The following is a 24093-nucleotide window of genomic DNA, read 5'->3' as shown; positions in this document are numbered from 1 at the left end:
TTTTAGGGGCTGTTTGGGGGGGTTACAGGAGGTTTTGGGGGGTTAGAGTGGGTTTGGGGGGGTTAGAGGGATCTTAGGGGGTGTTTGAGGGGGGTTACAGGAGGTTTGGGGGGGTTAGAGTGGGTTTGGGGGGGTTAGAGGGATTTTATAGGGTTTTGGGGGGGTTACATTAGGTTTGGGGGTGTTTTGGGGGGGTTAGAGTGGGTTTTGGGGGAGTTAGAGGAATTTTATGGGGTTTTGGGGGGAGTTACTGTAGGTTTGTGGCTGTTTTGGGGGGGTTAGAGGGGGGTTTGGGGGGGTTAGAGAGATTTTATAGAGTTTTGGGGGGTGTTACAGTAGGTTGGGGGGGGTTAGTGTGGGTTTGGGGGGGTTTAGAGGGATTTTATGGGGTTTTTGGGGGGGTTATAGTAAGTTTGGGGGTGTTTTGGGGGGTTAGAGCAGGTTTAGGGGAGTTTTTAGGGGGCCTAGTGTGGCTTTGGGGGGGTTAGAGGGATTTTATGGGGTTTTTTTGGGGGCTACAGTAGGTTTAGGGGTGTTTTGGGGCGTTAGAGGGGGGTTTGGGGGGGTTAGAGGGATTTTATGGGTTTTTTTTGGGGGCTACAGTAGGTTTAGGGGTGTTTTGGGGCGTTAGAGGGGGGTTTGGGGGGGTTAGAGGGATTTTATGGGGTTTTTGGGGGGGTTATAGTAGGTTTAGGGGTGTTTTGGGGCGTTGGGGGGGGTTGGATGGGTTAAGAGTGGGTTTGGGGGGTTTAGAGGGATTTTATGGGTTTTTGGGGGGGCTACAGTGAGTTTGGGGGGGTTAGAGTTGATTTGGGGGGATTGGGGGGCTAGAGGGATTTTATGGAGTTTTGGGGGGTGTTACAGTAGGTTTGGGGGTGTTTGGGGGGGTTAGAGTGGGTTGGGGGGTTTAGAGGGATTTTTGGGGGGGCTACAGTGAATTTGGGGGGGTTAGAGTTGATTTGGGAGGGGGATTGGGGTGTTAGAGGGGTTTTATGGGTTTTTTTTTGGGGGGTTACAGTAGGTTTGGGGTTTTTTGGGGGGGTTAGAGCGGGTTTGGGGGAGTTACAGGGAATTTAGATTTTTTGGGGGAGGCTGGAGTGGGTTTTAGGGGGGTTAGAGAGATTTTATGGGTTTTTTTGGGGGGTTAGAGTGAATTTGGAGAGATTAGACTGGGTTGGGAGGAGTTAGAGGGGTTTGGGGGGGTTAGAGCGGGTTGGGGGGTTTTTGGGGGGCATTAAGGTGGGTTGGGGGGGCTTGTGAGAAACTAGATCGGGTTTGGGAGGCTCAGAGGGGATGAGGGGGCTGGTTTGGGGGGTTAGAGGGGGTCGGGGGGGCTTTTAGGGGGGATTTGGGGTGATGGTAGCTTTTGGGGGGCTAGAGTAGGTTTGGGGGGGCTCTTAGGGGGGGTTTGGGGTCATGGGAGGGCTTTTGGGGGGCTGGTTTTGGAGTTCAGAGGAGGTTTGGGGGGGTTGGGGTGGGGGGAGCGTTTTAGGGACGTTTAAAGTGGGGTTTGGGTGGATTTTAGGGGGTGTAAGAGGGAATTTTGGGAGAGATGAGAAGGGATTTGGGGGTGGGGTGGAGGAGAGGGGAATTTTGGGGGTGACCCCCCCCCCCCATTTTCCCCTCCCCAGAGCGAGGGGTTCCGGGTGCGGCGGCGCCGGGTGCGGCGGCTGCGGCGCAAGGAGAAGGAGAAGACGCTGCGGGCGGACGAGCTGCTCCCCACCGCGCCCCCCGACACCCGCCGCGACTTCGGATCCAGGTCGGGGGGGGCTGGGGGGCGCCTGGGGGGGCTTTGGGGGTCCTAGGAGTCACCTAGGGGTGATCAGAGGGGAGTTCTGGGGGTCCCATGGGCGCTTGGGGGGGCTTTGGGGGTCCTAGGAGTCACCTAGGGGTGATTAGAGGGGGGTTCTGGGGGTCCCATGGGCGCTTGGGGGGGCTTTGGGGGTCCTAGGGGTCACCTAGGGCTGATTAGAGGGGGTTCTGGGGGTCCCATGGGTGCTGGGGGGGGCCCCAAAGGGTTCTAAGGAGCAGTTATGGGTGATTAGAGGGGGGTTCTGGGGGTCCCATGGGCGCTTGGGGGTCTTTGGGGGTCCTAGGGATCACCTAGGGGTGATTAGAGGGGGGGTCTGGGGGTCTCATGGGCGCTTGGGGGGGCTTTGGGGGTCTTAGGAGTCACCTAGGGGTGATTAGAGGGGGGGTCTGGGGGTCCCATGGGTGCTGGGGGGGGCTTTGGTGGTCCTAGGGGTCACCTAGGGGTGATTAGAGGGGGAGTCTGGGGGTCCCATGGGCGCCTGGGGGGGCTTTGGGGGTCCTAGGGGTCACCTGGGGGTGATTAGAAGGGGGTTCTGGGGGTCCCATGGGTGCTGGGGGGGCCTCAAAGGGTTCTAAGGGGCAGTTCTGGGTGATTAGAGGGGTGTCTGGGGGTCCCATGGGTGCTGGGGGGGGCTTTGGGGGTCCTAGGAGTCACCTAGGGGTGATTAGAGGGGGGTTCTGGGGGTCCCATGGTTGCTTGGGGGGGCTTTGGGGGTCCTAGGGGTCACCTAGGGGTGATTAGAGGGGGGGTCTGGGGGTCCCATGGGTGCTGGGGGGGCCTCAAAGGGTTCTAAGAGGCAGTTCTGGGTGATTAGAGGGGGGGTCTGGGGGGTCCCATGGGTGCTGGGGGGGGGTCAGAGGATTCTAGGGGGCACCTATGGGTGCCGATGGCAGCACTGACACCCCCCCCCCCCCATTGCCCCCCCCCCAGGACTCGGGGCCGCGGGCGCCGCGAGGAGGAGGAGGAGGAGGAGGAGGAGGGGGGAGCTGGGGAGGGGGCTGAGGGAGGGGAGGGGGCAGAGGGGGAGGAGGCGGCGCCCCCCCCAGGGCCCCCCCCGGCCCCCCCCTCCGACGACACCCGCCTGGAGAGCATGGACATCAGCAGCGACGGTGGGGGGGGGGGCACTTGGGGGGCTGGGGGGGGGCACTTGGGGGGCTGGGGGGCAGTTATGGGGTGGGGGGGGCACCTATAGGTGGGAATTTAGGGGGTTGGGGGCAGTTATGGGGCAGGGGGGGCACCTATAGGTGGGAATTTAGGGGTCTGGGGGGCAGGGGGGGCAGTTATGGGGCGGGGGGGCACCTATAGGTGGGAATTCAGGGGGTTGGGGGGCAGTTATGGGGCAGGGGGGCACCTATAGGTGGGAATTTAGGGGGCTGGGGGGCAGTTATGGGGCAGGGGGGCACCTATGGGTGGGAATTTAGGGGGCTGGGGGGGCAGATATGGGGCAGGGGGGGCACCTATGGGTGGGAATTTAGGGGGCTGGGGGGCAGGGGGGGCACCTATAGGTGGGAATTTAGGGGGCTGGGGGAGCAGTTATGGGGCAGGGGGGCACCTATAGGTGGGAATTTAGGGGGCTGGGGGTGGGGGGGGGGCAGTTATGGGGTGGGGGGGCACCTATAGGTGGGAATTTAGGGGTCTGGGGGGCAGGGGGGGCACTTATAGGTGGGAATTTAGGGGGTTGGGGGGGCAGTTATGGGGCAGGGGGCACCTATAGGTGGGAATTTAGGGGGTTGGGGGGGCAGTTATGGGGCGGGGGGGCACCTATAGGTGGGAATTTAGGGGGTTGGGGGGCAGTTATGGGGTGGGGGGGCACCTATAGGTGGGAATTTAGGGGGCTGGGGGGCAGTTATGGGGCGGGGGGGCAGCTATAGGTGGGAATTTGGGGGGCTGGGGGGCAGGGGGGGCACCTCTAGGTGGGAATTTGGGGTCCAGGGGAGCTTGTGTGGCATCTGTGGGGCAGGAGAAGGGGTTATGGGGCAGGAGGAGGCGCTGTGGGGCGGGGGGGGGCTCTGTGGGGTGCTGACCCCCCCCCCCCACAAATGGCAGAAGCGGGGGGCTCCCCGGGGTCCCCCGCGGCGCTGGAGGAGGACGAGGCCGAGCGGGAGCTGCAGCAGCAGCTGGAACGGGGGCGGCGCCTGCGGCAGCTGCAGCTCCTGCGACAGGCGCCCCCCGACAAGGTGGGGACCCCCCCGGGACACCCCAAAACTCCAGGGACCCCCCCCCCCGCAGCGCCCCCAAACCCAAGGGACCCCCCTGGAGCACCCCCAAACCCCAGGGACTCCCCCCCTGCAGCACCCCAAAACCTGTGGGGACTACCCCCAAACCCCAGGGACCCCCCTGTGGCACCCCAAAACCCAACGGACCCCCCCTAAACCCGAGGGACCCCCCCCTAAACCCTAGGTACCCCCCTGCAGCCCCCTAAACCCAAGGGACCCCCCCCTAAACCCAAGGGACCCCCCCAAACCCCAGGGACCCCCTTGCAGCACCCCAAAACCAAGGGACCCCCCCCAAACCCCAGGGACCCCCCTGCAGTGCCCCCAAACCCCAGGGACCCTCCCCTGCAGCACCCCCAAACCTGTGGGGACCCCCCCAAACCCCAGGGACCCCCCTGCAGCACCCCAAAACCTGTGGGGACCCCCCCCAGACCCCAGGGACCTCCCTGCAGCACCCCCAAACCTGTGGGGACCCCCCCCCAACCCCAGGGACCCCAGACCCCAGGGACCTCCCTGCAGCACCCTAAAACCCCAGGGACCCCCCAAACCCCAGGGACCCTCCCCTGCAGCAACCCCAAACCTGTGGGGACCCCCCCAAACCCCAGGGACCCTCCCCTGCAGCACCCCCAAACCTGTGGGGACCCCCCCAAACCCCAGGGCCCCCTTGCAGCACCCCCAAACCCGTGGGGACCACCCCCCAAACCCCAGGGACCCCCCTGCAGCACCCCAAAACCCCTGGGACCCCCCCAAAACCCCGAAGACTCCCCCACCCAAATCTCAGGGACCCCCCCCTCAAACCCCAGGGGCCCCCCCAAACCTGAGGGACCTACCTATGGTGCCCCAAAACCTTAGGGACACCCCAAACCCCCCAAAACCTTAGGAATTCCCCCCCCCGAAGTCATAGGACCCCCCCTTCAGCACCCAAAAACCTTAGAGAGCCCCCCAAAATCTTAGGACCCCCCCCCAGCACCCCAAAACCTGTGAGATGGGGGGGGGTTGTGTTAAGGGGGCTTTTGGGGGGCTGGAAGTGGTTTTGGGGCGTCTTTTTGGGGGGCTCTTTGGTGCTGGGGAGACTTTTCAGAGGGTTTCAGGTCTTTTTGGGGGGGTCTCTGGTTCTTGGGGGTGGTTTGGGGGGGTCCTTGGTGTTGGGGGGGGCTTTTCAGAGGGTTTCGGGTCTTTTTCGGGGGGGTCTTTGGTTCTTGGAGGGGTTTGGGGGTGACTTGGGGGATCTTTTGGAGCTGGGGGGCTTTTGGGGGGGTGGAAGTGGTTTTGGGGGGCTCTTCGGGGGGGTCCTTGGTGTTGGGGGGGCTTTTCAGAGGGTTTGGGGTCTTTTTGGGGGGGCTGTTTGGTTCTTGGATGGGTTTTGGGGGGGTCTTTTTGTGCTGGGGGGGCTTTTGGGGGGGTGGAAGTGGTTTCGGGGCCTCTTTGGGGGGGTCTTTGGTGTTGGGGGGGCTTTTCAGAGTGTTTCAGGTCATTTTGGGGGGGTCTCTGGTTCTTGGGGGTGATTTGGGGGGGGTCTTCGGTTCTTGGAGGGGTTTTGGGGGTGATTTGGGGGGGTCCTTGGTGCTGGGAGGGGTTTTGGGGGGGGGTGGAGGAATTTTGGGGGGGTCTTGTGGGGTGGTTTTTGAGAGGGTCTGGGGTCTTTTTGGGGGGGTCTCTGGTTCTTGGGGGTGATTTGGGGGGGGCTTTGGTGTTGGGGGGCTGATTTGGGGGGGTCTTTTGGGGAGGGGGCTGTTTATTTGAGGGGTTTTGGGAGGGTCTGGGGTCTGTTTTGGGGGGGGGGTTGGTGCTGAGGGGCTTTTTATGATTTGGATGTGGGGTTTGGGGGGGGTCACCCCAACTTGTCCCCCCCCCTGCAGGTGCTGGAGCGAGTTCGGGGCGCGGGGGGGGCGCCGGGGCCGGACCCCCGGGCGGGCGCCATCGTCTTCAACGCCACCTCGGAATTCTGCCGGACGCTGGGGGAGATCCCGACCTACGGGCTGGCCGGGAACCGCGAGGAGCAGGAGGAGCTGCTGGTGGGGGGGGGGGGGGCACGAAAATGGGGGGGCTGGGGGGGAAATGGGGGCGTCTGGGGGGGAAATGGGGGGTCTGGGGGGGAAATGGGGGGTCTCGAGGGGGGGAAAAGGGGGTCCTGAGCTCCGGAGTCGATGGGAATTGGGAGGAGATTGGGGGCTGGGGGGGGAATAAAGGGTTTGGGGGGGAAATTGGGGGGCTGGGGGGGGGAAATAAAGGGTTTAGGGGTGAAATGGGGGGGCAAATTGGGGGGCTGGGGGGGAATCGGGGGTGTCTGGGGGGAAATGGGGGGTCTCGAGGGGGGAAAAAGGGGTCCTGAGCTCCGGAGTCGATGGGAATCAGGAGGAGGTTGGGGGCTGGGGGGGAAATAGGGGGGCTGAGGGGGAAAATTGGGGGGCTGGGGGGGAAAATAAAGGGTTTAGGGGTGAAATGGGGGTGCTGGGGGGGAATCGGGGGCGTCTGGGGGGGAATCGGGGGCGTCTGGGGGGGAAATGGGGGGTCTCGAGGGGGGAAAAGGGGGTCCTGAGCTCCAGAGTCGATGGGAATTGGGAGGAGATTGGGGGCTGGGGGGGGAATAAAGGGTTTGGGGGGGAAATTGGGGGGCTGGGGGGGGAAATAAAGGGTTTAGGGGTGAAATGGGGGGGAAATGGGGGGTCTCGAGGGGGGAAAAGGGGGTCCTGAGCTCCGGAGTCGATGGGAATTGGGAGGAGATTGGGGGCTGGGGGGGGAAATGGGGGGTGGGGGTGAAAATTGGGGGGCTGGGGGGGGAAATAAAGGGTTTGGGGGGAAGTGGGGGGGTTTGGGGGTGAACTGGGGGGGTAAATGGGGTCCTGAGCTCCGGAGTTGATGGGAATTGGGAGGAGGTTGGGGTTTGGGGGGGAAATGGGGGGGCTGGGGGATAAATTGGGGGGCTGGGGGTGGAATAAAGGGTTTAGGGGTGAAATGGGGGGGCTGGGGGGGAAATGGGGGGTCTCGAGGGAGGAAAAGGGGGTCCTGAGCTCCGGAGTCTATGGGAATCGGGAGGAGATTGGGGTTTGGGGGAAGAAATAGGGGGGCTGGGGGGTAAATTGGGGGGCTACGGGGGGGAAATAAAGGGTTTAGGGGTGAAATGGGGGGGGTGGGAGGGAAATGGGGGGGCTGGGGGGGGGAATAAGGGGTTTGGGGGGGAAAATGGGGTCCTGAGCTATGGAATCAATGGGAATGGGGAGGAGATTGGGGTTTGGGGGGGAAATGGGGGGGCTGGGGGGGGTGGATAAGGGGGAACGGGGGTGAAATGGGGGGTTGGGGGGAGAAAAGGGGGGAGTTGGGGTTGAAAAGTGGGGGGTCTGGGGGGAAACGGGGGGTTTAGGAGTAAAACAGGGGGGTTTGGGGCCAAAAGAGAGGGGTTATGGGTGAAAAGGGGGGGTTTGGGGGGGGAAAGGGGGGTTTTAGGGGTGAAATGGGGGAGTTTGGGGGTGAAAAGTGGGGGTTTAGGGGTAAAACGGGGGGTTTAGGGGTAAAAAGGGGGGTTTGGGGGGGGGCGAAGGGAGATGAGGGGCCGGGGGGGCAAAGTGGGGGTCACTTTGGGGGTTTTTAAGGGGTCAATGTGGGGGGCAGGGGGTGTTTTTGGGGTTCAGGGCGGGGGGCTGGTGTCACCGTGCCCCCCCTTGCCCCCCCAACTCTAGGCCCTGGAGCGTGCGGGGCGCCCCTCGCCCCCCGGCCCCCCCGACCCCGAGGGCGACGAGAACGTGGGCTGGAGCAGCGTCAACCTGGCCGAGGAGCGGCAGCACCCCGAGGTGGGACCCCAAAAACGGGGAGCCCCTGCTCTAAAACCCAGGGACACCCCCTGCACCCCAAAAACGGGGACCCCCTGCTCTAAAAACCAGGGACACCCCCCTCACCCCAAAAATGGGGACCCCCTGCTCTAAAACCCAGGGACACCCCCCTCACCCCAAAAACGGGACCCCCTGCTCTAAAAACCAGGGACACCCCCCTCACCCCAAAAACGGGGACCCCCTGCACCCCAAAAATGGGGACCCCCTGCTCTAAAAACCAGGGACACCCCCCCTGCCCCAAAAACGGGGACCCCCTGCTCTAAAAACTAGGGACACCCTCCCCAACCCCAAAAACGGGGACCGTCTGCTCTAAAAATCAGGGACACCCCCTGCACCCCAAAAACGGGGAACCCCTGGTCTAAAAACCAGGGACACCCCCTCACCCCGAAAACGGGGACCCCCTGCTCTAAAAACCAGGGACACCCCCTCACCCCAAAAACGGGGACCCCCTGCTCTAAAACCCAGGGACACCCCCCTCACCCTGAAAACGGGGACCCCCTGCTCTAAAACCCAGGGACACCCCCCGCACCCCAAAAACGGGGACCCCCTGCTCTAAAAACCAGGGACACCCCCACACCCCAAAAACGGGGACCCCCTGCTCTAAAACCCAGAGACACTCCCTGCACCCCAAAAACGGGGACCCCCTGCTCTAAAAACCAGGGACACCCCCTGCACCCCAAAAACGGGGATCCCCTGCTCTAAAACCCAGGGACAACCCCCTCACCCCGAAAACGGGGACCTCCTGCTCTAAAAACCAAGGACACACCCCCCACCCCAAAAACGGGGACCCCCTGCTCTAAAAACCAGGGACCCCCCCAAACTGGTGACCCCCCCACCCAAAAGTGGGGACCCCCTCCTCAAATCGGGGACCCTCCTGAAACTGGGGACACCCCCCGAAACTGGGAGCCCTCCCAAAATGGAGACCCCACCCCAAAACTGGGGACCCCCCCGAAACTGGGGACCCCCCCACCCCAAAACCAGAGGACCCCCAACTGGGACCCCCCCAAGCCAGAGTACCCCAAAACCAGCACCTCAAAATGGGGGGGACCCCCAAACTGGGAGCCCCCAAACCGGAATGCCCTCAAACTGGGGGAGACCCCAAAGCGGGCCCCCCCCAAACTGGGGTGCCCCAAAACTGTGGGAGACCCTCAGCACCCCCAAACCGAGGCACCCCAAAACTGGGGGAGACCCTGAACCAGCCCCCCCAAACTGGGAACTCTCAAACTGGGGAAGACCCCAAACTGGGGGACCCCAAAACTACAGGAGACCCCAAACCAGGAGCCCCAAAACTCGGGGGGACCCTGAACCAGCACCCCCAAACTGGGAACTCTCAAACTGGGGGAGCCCCCAAACTGGGCACCCCAAAACTCGGGGGGACCCCAAACCGGGAGCCCCAAAACTCGGGGAGACCCTGAACCAGCCCCCCCAAACTGGGAACTCTCAGACTGGGGGGGACCCCAAACTGGACACCCCAAAACTGGGGGGGGGGGGGCACATCTGAACTGGCGTCCCCAAACTGGGAACCTCCTAACTGGGAGCCCCCAAACTGAGCACCCCAAAACTCGGGGGGACCCCAAACCAGGAGCCCCAAAACTTAGGGGGACCCTGAACCAGCCCCCCCAAACTGGGAACTCTCAAATTGGGGGAGCCCCCAAACTGGGAGCCCTGAAACTGAGCACCCCAAAACTCCAGGAGACCCCGAACTGAGAATTCGCAAGCTAGGGAGCCCCCAAACCAGGGGGACCCCAAAACTGGGGGAGACCCTGAACCAGCCCCCCCAAACTGGGAACTCTCAAACTGGGGGAGCCCCCAAATTGGGAGCCCCAAAACTGAGCACCCCAAAACTCCAGGAGACCTGGAACTGAGAATTCGCAAGCTAGGGAGGCCCCAAACCAGGGGGACCCCAAAACTGGGGGAGACCCTGAACCAGCCCCCCCAGATTGGGAACTCTCAAACTGGGGGAGCCCCCAAATTGGGAGCCCCAAAACTGAGCACCCCAAAACTCCAGGAGACCCGGAACTGAGAATTCGCAAGCTAGGGAGCCCCCAAACCAGGGGGACCCCAAAACTGGGCCCCCCCCAAAACTGGGGAGACCCTGAACCAGCATCCCCTAAACTGGGAACTCTCAAACTGGGACACCCCCCAAACTGGGAGCCCCAAAACTGAGCGCCCCAAAACTACAGGGGACCCCGAACCAGGGGGACCCCAAAACTGGGGGGTGCCTCCCCTGAACCCCCATTTTCTGTCCCCCCCCAGTTCTCGGCCTCCTCCACCACCATCCTTGACGAGGAGCCGATCGTTAACCGGGGGCTGGCGGCCGCGCTGCTGCTCTGCCAGAACAAAGGTGGGGGGGGCCCTATAGGGGGGTGTGGGGGCCCTATAGGAGATTTGGGGTTCCTATGGGGTGATTTGGGGTCCCTATGTGGAGGTTTGGGGTCCATATGGGGTGATTTTGGGTCCCTATAGGGGATCTGGGGTCCCTATGGGGGGATTTGGGGTTCTTATGGAGAGATTTAGGGTTCCTTCGGGGGATTTGGGGTGCCTATAGAGAGATTTGGGGTCCCTATAGGGGATCTAGGATCCCTATGGGGGGATCTGGGGTCCCTATGGGGCAATTTGGGGTTCCTATGGGGTGATTTGGGGTCCCTATGTGGAGGTTTGGGGTCCGTATGGGGTGATTTTGGGTCCCTATAGGGGGTCTGGGGTCCCTATGGGGGGATTTGGGGTTCTTATGGAGAGATTTAGGGTCCCTTCGGGGGATTTGGGGTGCCTATAGAGAGATTTGGGGTCCCTATAGGGGATCTGGGGTCCCTATGGGGGGATCTGGGGTCCCTATGGGGCAATTTGGGGTCCCTATGGGGGGATTTGGGGTCCCTATGTGGAGGTTTGGGGTCCCTATGGGGTGATTTTGGGTTCCTATAGGGGGTCTAGGGTCCCTATGGGGCAATGTGGGGTCCCTAAGGGGGGATTTGGGGTCCCTATAGGGGCTCTGGGGTCCCTATGGGGCAATTTGAGGTCCCTATGGGGTGATTTTGCGTTCCTATAGGGGGTCTGGGGTCCCTGTAGGGGGATTTGGGGTCCCTATAGGGGGTGTAGGATACCTATGGGGGGATTTGGGGTTTCTCTGGGGGATTTGGGGTCCCTGTGAGGAGATTTGGGGTCCCTATGGGGGTGTTTATGGTCCCTACAGGGGAATTTGGGGTCTTTATGGGGGTCTGGAGTCTCTATAGGGATGTTTCGGGTCCCTATGGGGGGATCTGAAGTCCTTATGGGGAGTTTTGGGTCCCTATGGAGTGATTTGGGGTCCCTATGGGGGAATTTGGGGTCCCTATAGGGGGATTTGAGGTCTTAATGGGGGGCTTTATGGTCCCTGTAGGGGGGTCTGGAGACCCTATGGGGGTCTGGGGTGCCTATGGGAGGATTTGGGGTCACTATAGGAGGTCTGGGGTTCCTGGGGGGACTTTATGGTCCCTATGGAGGAATTTGGGGTCCCTATGGGGGAATTTGGGGTCCTGTGAGGGAATTTGGGGTCACTATGGGGGGTCTGGGGTCCCTATAGGGAGGCTTGGGGTGCCTAGGGGGTCCCTATGGAGGATTTGGGGTCCCTATGGGGAGGTTTGGGGACCCTAGGGGGGAATTTGGGGATGTTTGAGGTTCTTATGGGGGGATCTGGGGTGTCTGTGGGTCGTTATAAGGTACATATAGGGTGCTATAGGGTATCTATGGGTCATTATGCATAGCTGTAGGGTGTCTATGGGGCACTATGGAGTGCTATAGGATGTTTGGGGGGTCCTATAGGGTACCTACAGGTTGCTGTGGGTCACTATAGGTTATCTGTGGGTCACTGTGGGGTGCGTATGGGTGCTATGGGTCACTATAGGGTACGTGTGGGTCGCTATGAGTGTCTGTGGGTTGCTATAGGGTATCTATGGGTCGCTATAGGTTATCTATGGGTCACTATGAGTGTCTGTGGGTTGCTGTAGGGTATGTGTGGGTCACTATAGGGTATGTATGGGTTACTATGAGCGTCTGTGGGTTGCTATAGGGTATCTGTGGGTCACTATAGGGTATGTATGGGTCACTATGAGCGTCTGTGGGTTGCTATAGGGTATCTGTGGGTCACTATAGGTTATCTAGGGGTCACTATAGGGTATGTATGGGTCACTAGGAGTGTCTGTGGGTTGCTATAGGGTATCTGTGGGTCACTGTGGGGTGTGTATGGGTGCTATGGGTCGCTATAGGGTACGTATGGGTCGCTATGAGCGTCTGTGGGTTGCTATAGGGTATCTATGGGTCGCTGTAGGTTATCTATGGGTCACTATGAGCGTTTGTGGGTTGCTATAGGGTATCTGTGGGTCACTATAGGTTATCTGTGGGTCACTATGAGTGTCTGTGGGTTGCTATAGGGTATCTGTGGGTCACTATAGGTTATCTGTGGGTCACTATGAGTGTCTGTGGGTTGCTATAGGGTATCTATGGGTCACTATAGCTTATCTATGGGTCACTGTAGGGTATGTATGGGTCACTAGGAGTGTCTGTGGGTTGCTATAGGGTATCTATGGGTCACTATAGCTTATCTATGGGTCACTGTAGGGTATGTATGGGTCACTAGGAGTGTCTGTGGGTTGCTATAGGGTATCTATGGGTCACTATAGCTTATCTATGGGTCACTATGAGCATCTGTGGGTTGCTATAGGGTATCTGTGGGTCACTATAGGTTATCTGTGGGTCACTATGAGTGTCTGTGGGTTGCTATAGGGTATCTATGGGTCACTATAGCTTATCTATGGGTCACTATGAGCATCTGTGGATTGCTATAGGATATCTGTGGGTCATTATAGGGTACGTATGGGTTACTATGAGTGTCTGTGGGTTGCTATAGGGTATCTGTGGGTCACTATAGGTTATCTGTGGGTCACTATGAGTGTCTGTGGGTTGCTATAGGGTATCTATGGGTCACTATAGCTTATCTATGGGTCACTATGAGCATCTGTGGGTTGCTATAGGGTATCTGTGGGTCACTATAGGTTATCTGTGGGTCACTATGAGTGTCTGTGGGTTGCTATAGGGTATCTATGGGTCACTATAGCTTATCTATGGGTCACTATGAGCATCTGTGGTTTGCTATAGGATATCTGTGGGTCATTATAGGGTACGTATGGGTTACTATGAGTGTCTGTGGGTTGCTATAGGGTATCTGTGGGTCACTATAGGTTATCTGTGGGTCACTATGAGTGTCTGTGGGTTGCTATAGGGTATCTGTGGGTCGCTATAGGTTATCTATGGGTCGCTATGGGGTATGTATGGGTGCTGTGGGTCACTATAGGGTATGTATGGCTCACTGTGAGTGTCTATGGGTTGCTATAGGGTATCTATGGGTTATCTATGGGTCACTGTAGGGTATCTATGGGTCACTATGGGTTATGTATAGGTCGCTGTGGGTCACTGTAGGGTATCTATGGGTCACTCTAGGGTATCTCTGGGTCACTGTGGGTCGCTGTAGGGTATCTATGGGTCACTCTAGAGGATCTATGGGTCCCTATAGGGTCCCTATGGGGTGGCCGTGGGTCGCTCTAGGGCTGGCTGTCCCCCCCCAGGGCTGCTGGAGACGACGGTGCAGAAGGTGGCGCGGGTGAAGGCCCCCAACAAGTCGCTGCCCTCGGCCGTTTACTGCATCGAGGACAAGATGTGGGTCACCTCCCGGCCCCCGGGGCCCCTCGGCCCCATAGCCACGTCCTGATGTCCCCACGTCCCCATAGCCACGTCCCTGATGTCCCCATGTCCCCATCTCCACGTCCCTGATGTCCCTGTGTCCCCATATCCACGTCCCTGATATCCCAATGTCTCCATTTCCAAGTCCCTGATGTCCCCACGTCCGCATCTCCACGTCCCTAATGTCCCAACGTCCCCATATCCACATCCCTGATGTCTCCACGTCCCCATCTCCACGTCCCTGATGTCCCCACGTCCCTGATGTCCCCACGTCCCCATCTCCACATCCCTGATGTCCCCACGTCCCCATCTCCACATCCCTGATGTCCCCACGTCCCCATATCCACGTCCCTAATGTCCCAACGTCCCCATATCCACGTCCCTAATGTCCCAACGTCCCCATATCCACATCCCTGATGTCCCCACGTCCCCATCTCCACATCCCTGATGTCCTTGTGTCCCCATATCCACATCCCTGATGTCCCTGTGTCCCCATATCCACGTCCCTGATGTCCCCATGTCCCCATCTCCAAGTCCCTGATGTCCCCACGTCCCTGATGTCCCCGTGTCCCCGTCCCCACGTCCCTGATGTCCCCACGTCCCCATCTCCACGTCCCTGATGTCCCCACGTCCCCATCTCGAAGTCCCTGATGTCCCCACGTCCCTGATGTCCCCGTGTCCCCGTCCCTGATGTCCCCGTGTCCCCGTCCCCACGTCCCTGATGTCCCCGATGTCCCCGTGTCCCTGCTCTCAGGGCCATCGATGACAAGTACTCGCGGCGCGAGGAGTATCGCGGCTTCACGCAGGATTTCAAGGAGAAGGAGGGTTACCGGCCCGACGTCAAGATCGAGTACGTCGACGAGACCGGCCGCAAGCTCACACCCAAGGAGGTGGGGACGCTGGGGACAGGCCAGGGGGTGTCCCCAACCCCCCGCAATGTCCCCTCACACCCCCCCGTGTCCCCCCCCCACAGGCCTTCCGGCAGCTCTCGCACCGCTTCCACGGGAAGGGCTCGGGGAAGATGAAGACGGAGCGGAGGATGAAGAAGTTGGACGAGGAGGCGGTGAGGAGCGGTTTTGGGGGTCCTGGGGGCTTTTCGGGGTCCCCCCCGGTCCCATTTTGGGGTTTCAGCCTGGTTTTTAGGTCCCTCAGCCCAGTTCTGCGGGTCCTGGGGGCTTTTTGGGGTCCCCACCAGTCCTATTTTGGGGTTTCAGCCTGGGTTTTGGGTCCCTCAGCCCAGTTCTGGGGCTCCTGGGAGCCTTTTGGGGTCCCCCTCATCACCTCTGTGCACCTTAGATCCCATTTTGGGGGTCCTGGGGGCTTTTCGGGGTCCCCTCCAGTCCTATTTTGGGGTTTCAGCCTGGGTTTGGGTCCCTCAGCTCAGTGTTGCGGGTCCTGGGGGCTTTTTGGGGTCCCCCTGATCACCTCTGTGCACCTTAGATCCCGTTTTGGGGGTCCTGGGGGCTTTTTGGGGTCTTCCTCATCATCACTGTGCACCTTAGATCCTGTTTTGGGGGTCCTGGGGGCTTTTTGGGGTCCCCCCCGGTCCTATTTTGGGGTTTCAGCCTGGGTTTTGGGTCCCTCAGCCGAGTTTTGGGGGTCCTGGGAGCCTTTTGGGGTCCCCCTCATCACCACTGTGCACCTTAAATCCCATTTTGGGGGTCCTGGGGGCTTTTCGGGGTCCCCCCCGGTCCCATTTTGGGGTTTCAGCTTGGTTTTTAGGTCACTCAGCCCAGTTTTGGGGGTCCTGGGGGCTTTTTGGGGTCCCCTCCAGTCCTATTTTGGGGTTTCAGCCTGGGTTTGGGTCCCTCAGCTCAGTTCTGGGGGTCCTGGGGGCTTTTTGGGGTCCCCCCCGGTCCCATTTTGGGGTTTCAGCCTGGGTTTTGGGTCCCTCAGCCCAGTTCTGGGGCTCCTGGGAGCCTTTTGGGGTCCCCCTCATCACCTCTGTGCACCTTAGATCCCATTTTGGGGGTCCTGGGGGCTTTTCGGGGTCCCCTCCAGTCCTATTTTGGGGTTTCAGCCTGGGTTTGGGTCCCTCAGCTCAGCGTTGGGGGTCCTGGGGGCTTTTTGGGGTCCCCACCAGTCCTATTTTGGGGTTTCGGCCTGGGTTTTGGGTCCCTCAGCCCAGTTCTGGGGGTCCTGGGAGCCTTTTGGGGTCCCTTTCATCATCTCTGTGCACTTTAGGTCCTGTTTTGGGGGTCCTGGTGGCTTTTTGGGGTTCCCCTCATCACCATTGTGCACCTTAAATCCCATTTTGGGGGTCCTGGGGGCTTTTTGGGGTCCCCCCCGGTCCCATTTTGGGGTTTCAGCCTGGGTTTTAGGTCCCTCAGCCCAGTTTTGGGGATGCTGGGGGCTTTTCGGGGTCCCCCCGTTCCCATTTTGGGGTTCCAGGCCAGTTTTGGGGTCCCTCAGCACAGTTTTCGGGGTCCTGGGGGCTTTTTGGGGTCCCCTCTCATCATCACTGTGCCCTTTGAATCCAGTTTTGGGGGTCCTGGGGGCTTTTTGGGGTCCCCCAGCCCAGTTTTGGGGCTCTTGGGAGGTTTTTGGGGTTCCCCCAGTCCCATTTTGGGATTCCGGGCCAGTTTTGGGGTCCCCTAGCCCAGTTTTGGGGGTTGTGGGGGCTTTTTGGGGTCACCCCCAGTCCCATTTTGGAGTTCCAGCCCAATTTGGGGTCCCTCAACCCAGTTCTGGGGGTCCTGGGTGCTTTTTGGGGTCCCCCCGGTTCCATTTTGGGGTTCCAGCCCCGTTTTGGGGTCCCCCAGCTGAGTTCTGGGGCTCCGAGGAGCCTTTTGGGGTCCCTTCTGGTCCCATTTGGGGTTCCAGCCCCGTTTTGGGGTTCCTCAGCCCCATTTTGGGGTCCCCAAAGCCTTCTGTGAGGTCTCTCTGATTTCTGGGGGGGCTTTTCTGACCCCCTTCCATATTTTGGGGTCCCCCCCATATTTTGGGGTCCCCCATCTCATTTTGGGGTCCCCCCAGCCCCGTTTTGGGGTCCCCAAAGCCTTTTATGGCTCCTCCTGTATCTCTCCAACTCAATTTTATTTTGGGGTCCCCCAGCCTGGTTTTTGGGGTCCCCCTCGTTCCACTGGGGGGGTTCCCCGCAATTTTGGGGTCCCCTCTCCTCAAATTTGGGGTCCCCACCCCGCGGGGGGGGCCCTGAACCCCAATTTTACCCTCAGTTTTGGGGTCCCCCCCCCGTTGTTCATCCCCAGCTCCCTCCGCAGGGTTTGGTGGGGGGGGGGGGGGTTGGGGGGTCTCTGGTTTCTGGGGGGGCTGCTCTGACCCTCCCCCCTATATTTTGGGGTCCCCGCGATATTTTTGGGGTCCCCCCTATATTTCGGGGTCCCCCCCGCAGCTGCTGAAGCGCATGAGCTCGTCGGACACGCCGCTGGGGACGGTCGCCCTGCTCACCGAGAAGCAGAAGGCGCAGAAGACGCCGTACATCGTCCTGAGCGGCAGCGGGAAGAGCATGAACGCGTGAGGGCACTGGGGGCACTGGGGGGACTGGGAGGGGAGTGGGGGGAGCTGGGAGCGAGTTGAAGGGGAGCGGGGGGCACTGGGAGGGACTGGGGGAACTGGGAGGGGAGAGGGGGGCACTGGGAGGAACTGGGAGGGGACTGGGGGTGACTGGGAGAGACTGGGAGGGGAGTGGGGGGCACTGGGAGGGACTGGGAGGGGACTGGGGGGAGCTGGGAGCGAGTTGAAGGGGAGTGGGGGGCACTGGGAGGGACTGGGAGGGGACTGGGGGGAGCTGGGAGCGAGTTGAAGGGGAGTGGGGGGCACTGGGAGGGACGGGGAGGGGAGTGGGGGGCACTGGGAGGGGGAATGGGGGGACTGGGAGGGGAGTTGGGGACACGGGGAGGGACTGGGAGGGGATTAGGGGAACTGGGAGCAAGTTGAAGGGGAGCGGGGGGCACTGGGAGGGACTGGGAGGGGAGTGGGGGACACTGGGAGGGGGAATGAGGGGACTGGAGGGGAGTGGGGGGCACTGGGAGGGGGAATGAGGGGACTGGAGGGGAGTGGGGGGCACTGGGAGGGGACTAGGGGGAACTGGGAGCGAGTTGAAGGGGAGCAGGGGGCACTGGGAGGGGGAATGGGGGAACTGGGAGGGGAGTGGGGGGCACTGGGAGGGACTGGGAGGGGAGTGGGAAGAACTGGGAGTGGAATGGCGAGTGCTGGGAGGGGAGTGGGAGGCACTGGGAGGGGGTTGGGGGGGATTGGGAGGCACTGAGGGGCACTGGGAGGAGAGGGGGGGGAACTGGGAGGCACTGGGGGAACTGGGAGGGGAGTGGGGGGGAGTGGGAGGGGATCGGGGGGCACTGGGGGGCACTGGGAGGGGATTGGGGGTGACTGGGAGAGACTGGGAGGGGACTGGGGGGCACTGGGAGGGGAGCGGGTGGCACTGGGATGAACTGGGATGAACTGGGATGAACTGGGAGCCCTGGTTTCCCGCAGGAACACGATCACCAAGTGAGGGCGCGGCGCGGGCCCCAATAAAAAGGCCTTTGGGGACGAGGAGCCGTGTCCTGGCGTGTCACACGCGTGTGGGGCCACCACCCCCCCCCCCCCAGCGCCCTCGTCACGCGTGTCCCCGCGCGTCACGCGTGGTCGGTGCCACCAAAGCCCTTTATTGGGGGGCGGGGGGGGCCCCCGTGGCCCCCGAGTCCTCGTCACGCGTGGCCCCCGAGTCCTCGGCCCCCGAGTCCTCGTCACGCGTGTCGTCGTCATCGTCGGCAGGCGTGTCCTCGTCATCCCCCTCGTCACACGTGTCCTCGTCATCCCCCTCGTCACACGGGGCCCCCCCGGCCCGGTTGGTGTTGACGAAGAGCTCCTCGTCCCCCGCGGGGGGGGCGGCTACGGGGACACGGGGGACACGCGTGTCAGGGTGGGGACATGGAGGGACACGTGTGTTGAGGGGACACGGGGGACACGCGTGTCAGGGTGGGGACACAGGGCACACGCATGTGGGGGGACACGGGGGGACACATGTTGGGGGGACACGCGTGTCAGTGGGGACATGGGGCACACGTGTGTTGGGGGACATGGGGGGACACGTGTGTCGGGGTGGGGACAGGGGGGACACGCGTGTTGGGGGACATCTGGACACGTGTGTTGGGGTGGGGACACGGGGACACGCGTGTCAGAGTGGGGACAGGTGGTAACACGTGTCGGGGACGGGGGACACGCGTGTCAGGGTGGGGACACGGGGGGACACGTGTGTCGGGGACATGAGGTGACATGCGTGTTGGGGACATGCGTGTCGGTGGGGACATGGGGTGACACACGTGTTGGGGACACGGGGACACACGTGTCAGAGTGGGGACATAGGGAGTGACACGCGTGTCAGGGTGGGGACATGGGTGACGTGTGTCACAGGGTCACAAGGGGACACGTGGTGGGGACACAGAGTGACACAAGTCACAGGGTCACGTGGGGACACGGGGTGACACGAGTGTCATGGGGGACACAGGGGACACGGGTGTCACAGGGACATGTGAGGTCACAAGGGGACATGGAGTGGGGACACAGGGTGACACGAGTGTCAGGGTGGGGACAGGAGGTGACGCGTGTCACGGGGTCACGTGGGGACATGGGGTGCGGACACGGGGGACACGAGTGTCGTGGGGTCACGGGGACACGTGGTAACATGAGTGTCGTGGGGTCACGTGGGGACACGGGGTGACACGCGTGTCACGGGGGACACAGGGTGATATAAGTGTCATGGGGTCACGTGGGGACACGAGTGTCACGGGGTCATGTGGGGACGTGGGGGACACGTGTCATGGGGTCACATGGGGACACGAGTGTCACAGGGGGACACGAGTGTCATGGGGTCACGTGGGGACGCGGGGTAACACGTGTGTCATGGGGTCACGTGGGGACGCGGGGTAACACGTGTGTCATGGGGTCACGTGGGGACACGGGGTGACATGAGTGTCATGGGGTCACGGGACATGGGGTGACACGTGTGTCATGGGGTCACGTGGGGACACGAGTGTCATGGGGTCACGTGGGGACACGGGGTGACACGTGTGTCATGGGGTCACGTGGGGACACGAGTGTCATGGGGTCACGTGGGGACACGGGGTGACACGTGTCATGGGGTCCCCCTCCCTTCTCCCCCCCCTTTTACCCCCCTGGTTTCTCTTCTCTCATTAACACCCCTTCTAATTACCCACCCCAAACACCCCTTCTAATTATCCCCCAACACCCCCATCCTTAATTAGCACCCCTTTAATTACCCCCCCATAATTATTGCCTCCCCAAGCCCAACTCCCATAATTACCCCCCAAAATACCCCCCCACCCATTGTTACCCCCCCCCCTTTTCCATTTCTCCCCCCCTCCTAATTACCCCCTTTCATTATATGCCCCGTTAATTACCCCCGCTCATTATAACTCCACTAATTACCCCCTTTAATTACCCCCCTCACCTCTCCGGGCTCCTCGGCCGCTCGGGGAGGGCGAAGGCTTCGGGCCTGGGGGGGGGAAACGGGGGGGGGGGTCACAGGGTTTGGGGGGGACGGGAGGGCGGCTTTTACCCCCTGGGGGGGTAGATTTGCCCCTGGGGGGGTAATTTGCCCCCTGGGGGGGGTCAAGTTGCCCCATGGGGGGTAGATTTGCCCCTGGGGGGGGCAGTTCCCTACCAGAGACTGTGGATTTGGGGGGGGGGACAGTGGGGTTTGAACCCTCCTGGGGCTTTTGGGGAGCAGAATTGCCCCCTGAGTGGTGACATTTACCCCTGGGGGGGTAGATTTGCCCCTGGGGGGGTAGATTTGCCCCTCGGGGGGGTAGATTTGCCCCATGGGGGGGCAGTTCCCTACCAGAAACTGTGGATTTGGGGGGGGGGACAGTGGATTTTAGACCCTCCTGGGGCTTTTGGGGAGGAGAATTGCCCCCTGAGTGGTGACATTTACCCCTGGGGGGTAGATTTGCCCCCTGGGGGGGTCAATTTGCCCCCTGGGGGGGTCAATTCTCTACCAGAGACTGTGGATTTGGGGGGGGGCAGTGGGTTTTGAACCCTCTAGGGGCTTTTGGGGAGCAGAATTGCCCCCTGGGTGGTGACATTTGCCCCCTGGGGGGGTAGATTTGCCCCTGGGGGGGTAGATTTGCCCCCTGGGGGGGTAGATTTGCCCCTGGGGGGGGTAAATTCAGTACCAGAGGCCGCGGCGCCGCAGGCAGCGGATGTGGGCAGCAGGACGAGGCTGATCTCGGCTTTGACCTTGTCGCCCTCGGCGATCGGATCCACCAGCACGAAGTCACCTGCGGGGGACACGGGGGGGGGGGACAAAGTGGCTCTGGGGGTCACACGGGGACAAGGGGGTGACAGAGGGGTGACAAGGGCGTATAAGGCTGACAAGGGGGGGACAAAGTGCTCTGGGGGGGAACACGGGGACAAGGGGGGGACAGGGGGGTGACAAGGGCGTATAAGGCTGACAAGGGGGGACAAAGTGGCTCTGGGGGGAACACGGGGACAAGGGGGGGACAGGGGGTGACAAAGTGGCTCTGGGGGGGAACACGGGGACAAGGGGGGGACAGGGGGTGACAAAGTGGCTCTGGGGGGTCACACGGGGACAAGGGGGGGACAAGGGGGTGACAAAGTGGCTCTGGGGGGTCACACGGGGGACAATGGGGGGACGGGGGGTGACAAAGCGGCTCTGGGGGGGAACATGGGGACAAGGGGGGGACAGGGGGGTGACAAAGTGGCTCTGGGGGTCACACGGGGACAAGGGGGGGATGGGGGGTGACAAAGTGGCTCTGGGGGTGACACGGGAACAATGGGGGGGACGGGGGGTGACAAAGTGGCTCTGGGGGGGGACACGGGAACAATGGGGGGACGGGGGGGTGACAAAGTGGCTCTGGGGGGGGACACGGGGACAGGGGGGTGACAAGGGCATAGGAGGCTGACAAGGGGGGACAAAGTGGCTCTGAGAGGGGACAGGGTGACAATAAAGTGGCACGGGGTGACAAAGTGGCTCTGGGGGTGACAGGGTGACAATGGAGCAATGAGGGGTGGCAGGAGGGTGACAATAGGGTGACAAGAGGATAGGAGGGTGACAATGGGGTGACAAAGTGGCTCTGGGGGGTCACATGGTGACAATGGGTGACAGAAGAGTGACAAGAGAATAGGAGAGAGACAAGAGGGTGACAAAGTGGCTCTGAGGGGAGACAGGGTGACAATGGAGCAATGAGGGGTGACAGGAGAGTGAGAATAGGGTGACAAAGAGATAAGGTGACAAGGGGGTGACAAAGTGGCTCTGAGAGGAGACAAAAAAGTGACAATAAGGTGAGAAAAAGATAGAAAGGTGACAACAAGGGGACAGCGAGGTGACAAAGAGCCTGTGGGGGTGGCAGTGAGGTGACACGGCGGGTAGGAGGGTGACAAGGGGGTGACAAAGCCGCTCTGGGGGGTCACACGGTGACAACGGGGGGGATGGGGGTGAGAGAAAGGTGACACAAGGGTGACAAAGTGGTTGTTGGGGGTGACATGGGGACAACGGGGTGACAAATTGGCTGAGGGGGACAGGGGGGTGACAACAGGGTGACAGCGGGGGTAGGAGGGTGACAAAGTGGCTCGGGGGGGTCACATGGTGACAACGGGGTGACAGGAAGGTGACAAAGAGATAGAAGAGTGACAAGAGGGGTGACAAAGTGGCTCTGGGGGGTAACAGGGTGGCAGGAGGGTGACAATAAGGTGACAAGAGATAAGAAAGTGACAACAAGGGAACAGCAAGGTGACAAGAAGCCTGTGGGGGTGACAGTGAGATGACAAGGGGTAAGAGAGGGACAAGGGGGTGACAAAGCGATTTTGAGGGGGACAGAGTGGCCATAAGGTGGCAGGGGGTGACACAGGGTGACAACGGGCTGGGGGGGGGGGAACAGGGTGACAACGGAGCGATGGGGGGTGACACGAGGGTGACAGGAGACGCCACAGCGATTCGGGGGGGGGCAGGGTGGCAGCGGGGGGTGACAATAGGGAGAGAAGGAGGTGACAGGGGGTGACGGGGGGGTGACAGGGGGTGACGGGGGGGTGACAGGGGGGTGTCACCTCTCTTGATCCAGACGTGGCGGCGGAAGCGGGGGGCATGCTGGCAGGAACCGCCCCCCTCGGCCGTCTCCACCGCGTGCAGGTTGTTCCCGGCGTCCCCAGCACCTTGGGGACACGGCAGGGGACGTCAGGGCCACCCCCCCACCCCGAGTGTCCCCTTGGGTCCCCTCCCCCACCCCCGGGCTCTCTCACGGCCGTGCCCCCCCCCCCCACCTTCCTCCAGTGGCTTTGTCTCTGTGCCCCTTTTTTCTCTCTGTCCCTCAGTGTCCCCCAAGTGTCCCCGTGCCCCCTCGGTGACCCCCTGTCCCCTCACTGTGTCCATCCCCCCCCCCCTTGTCACCGTGTCCCCCCCCACCTCCCTCAGCCCTCCCCCACCGTGTCCCCTACGTCCCCAGAGCCCCCTCAGAGCCCTCCACGTCCCCCCCCTCCACCCCCAGTGTCCCCCTGTCCCTCTCCCTTCCCCCCCAGTGTCCCCCATGTCTCCCTGTCCCCCCATGTCCCCTTCCCCCTCCCCCCCAGTGTCCCCCTGTCCCCTTCCCCCTCCCACCAGTGTCCCCCATGTCCCCTTCCCCCTCCCCCAGTGTCCCCATGTCCCCCTGCCCCCCCATGTCCCTTCCCCTCCCCCAGTGTCCCCCTGTCCCTTCCCCCATGTCCCTCTGTCCCCTTCCCCCTCCCCCTCAGTGTCCCCCATGTCCCCAGTGCCCCCCACGTCCCCCTCCCCTCCCCCCAGTGTCCCCCATGTCTCCATATCCCCCATGTCCCCTTCTCCCTCCCTCCCCCCTCCATGTCCCCAGAGCCCCCTCAGGTCCCCCCACATCCCTCCCCCCACACTGTCCCCATGTCCCCTCCCCTCCCTGTGCCCCCCCCATGTCCCCAGTGCCCCATTTGCCCCCCCCCGCTGTCCCCATGTCCCCTTCACTGTCCCCCCCCACCCCCTCTTACCCCCTTCTTGTCCCAGTGCCCCCAGACCCCCCCCCCGCGGTGTCCCCAGTGTCCCCATCCCTCCACGTCCCCTCCAGTGTCCCAAGGCCCCTCCCCCCCGTGTCCCCCATGTCCCAGTGCCCCCCCACTGTCCCCCTGCCTCCCCGAGCCCCCATTGTCCCCTCCTTGTCCCCATGTCCCCCCATCTCCCCCTGCCCCATGTCCCAGAGCCCTCCGTGTCCCCCTGTCCCCTTCCCCCTCCCCCCAGCGTCCCCCCTGTCCCCTCCCCCCTCCCCCCAGGGTCCCCCTGTCCCCTTCCCTTACTCCCCAGTGTCCCCCATGTCCCCACGTCCCCTTCCCCCTCCCCCTCAGTGTCCCCCTGTCCCCCCTGTCCCCCTGCGTCCCACGTCACCAGTGTCTCCCACGTCCCCATGTCCCCATTCCCCCCCATGTCCCCATTCCCCCCCGTCCCCTTCCCCCCCCATGTCCCCATCCCCCCCCCATGTCCCCCATTCCCCCCCATGTCCCCTGTCCCCCCCCATGTCCCCCTGTCCCCCCCCAC

The 24093-nt window shown here is 62.0% G+C and overlaps 1 protein-coding gene across 2 annotated transcripts in view; it reads left to right on the top strand.

Annotated features, from left to right (window-relative positions):
- Positions 1–24093, top strand: part of SART1 (spliceosome associated factor 1, recruiter of U4/U6.U5 tri-snRNP) — a 53625-nt gene that overhangs the window by 14916 nt on the left and 14616 nt on the right. The window contains exons 10-20 of one of the 2 annotated variants that reach the window (XM_069882893.1): positions 1632–1759; positions 2744–2922; positions 3860–3990; positions 5886–6041; positions 7704–7814; positions 10110–10197; positions 13451–13541; positions 14320–14455; positions 14539–14628; positions 16918–17039; positions 18018–18080. The exons of the other annotated variant lie outside the window; for it this stretch is intronic. Of the exons in view, the coding sequence (XP_069738994.1) occupies positions 1632–1759; positions 2744–2922; positions 3860–3990; positions 5886–6041; positions 7704–7814; positions 10110–10197; positions 13451–13541; positions 14320–14455; positions 14539–14628; positions 16918–17039; positions 18018–18036 (1251 nt within the window). The 3' untranslated portion in view covers positions 18037–18080. Of the gene's footprint in view, positions 1–1631; positions 1760–2743; positions 2923–3859; positions 3991–5885; positions 6042–7703; positions 7815–10109; positions 10198–13450; positions 13542–14319; positions 14456–14538; positions 14629–16917; positions 17040–18017; positions 18081–24093 lie in introns of those variants that run through there. 2 annotated transcript variants of the gene reach the window in all.

This window comes from Phaenicophaeus curvirostris, unplaced genomic scaffold (assembly GCF_032191515.1).
Source record: "Phaenicophaeus curvirostris isolate KB17595 unplaced genomic scaffold, BPBGC_Pcur_1.0 scaffold_389, whole genome shotgun sequence".
Lineage (NCBI taxonomy): Eukaryota > Metazoa > Chordata > Aves > Cuculiformes > Cuculidae > Phaenicophaeus > Phaenicophaeus curvirostris.
This window is presented reverse-complemented; position numbering and strand designations above follow the sequence as displayed.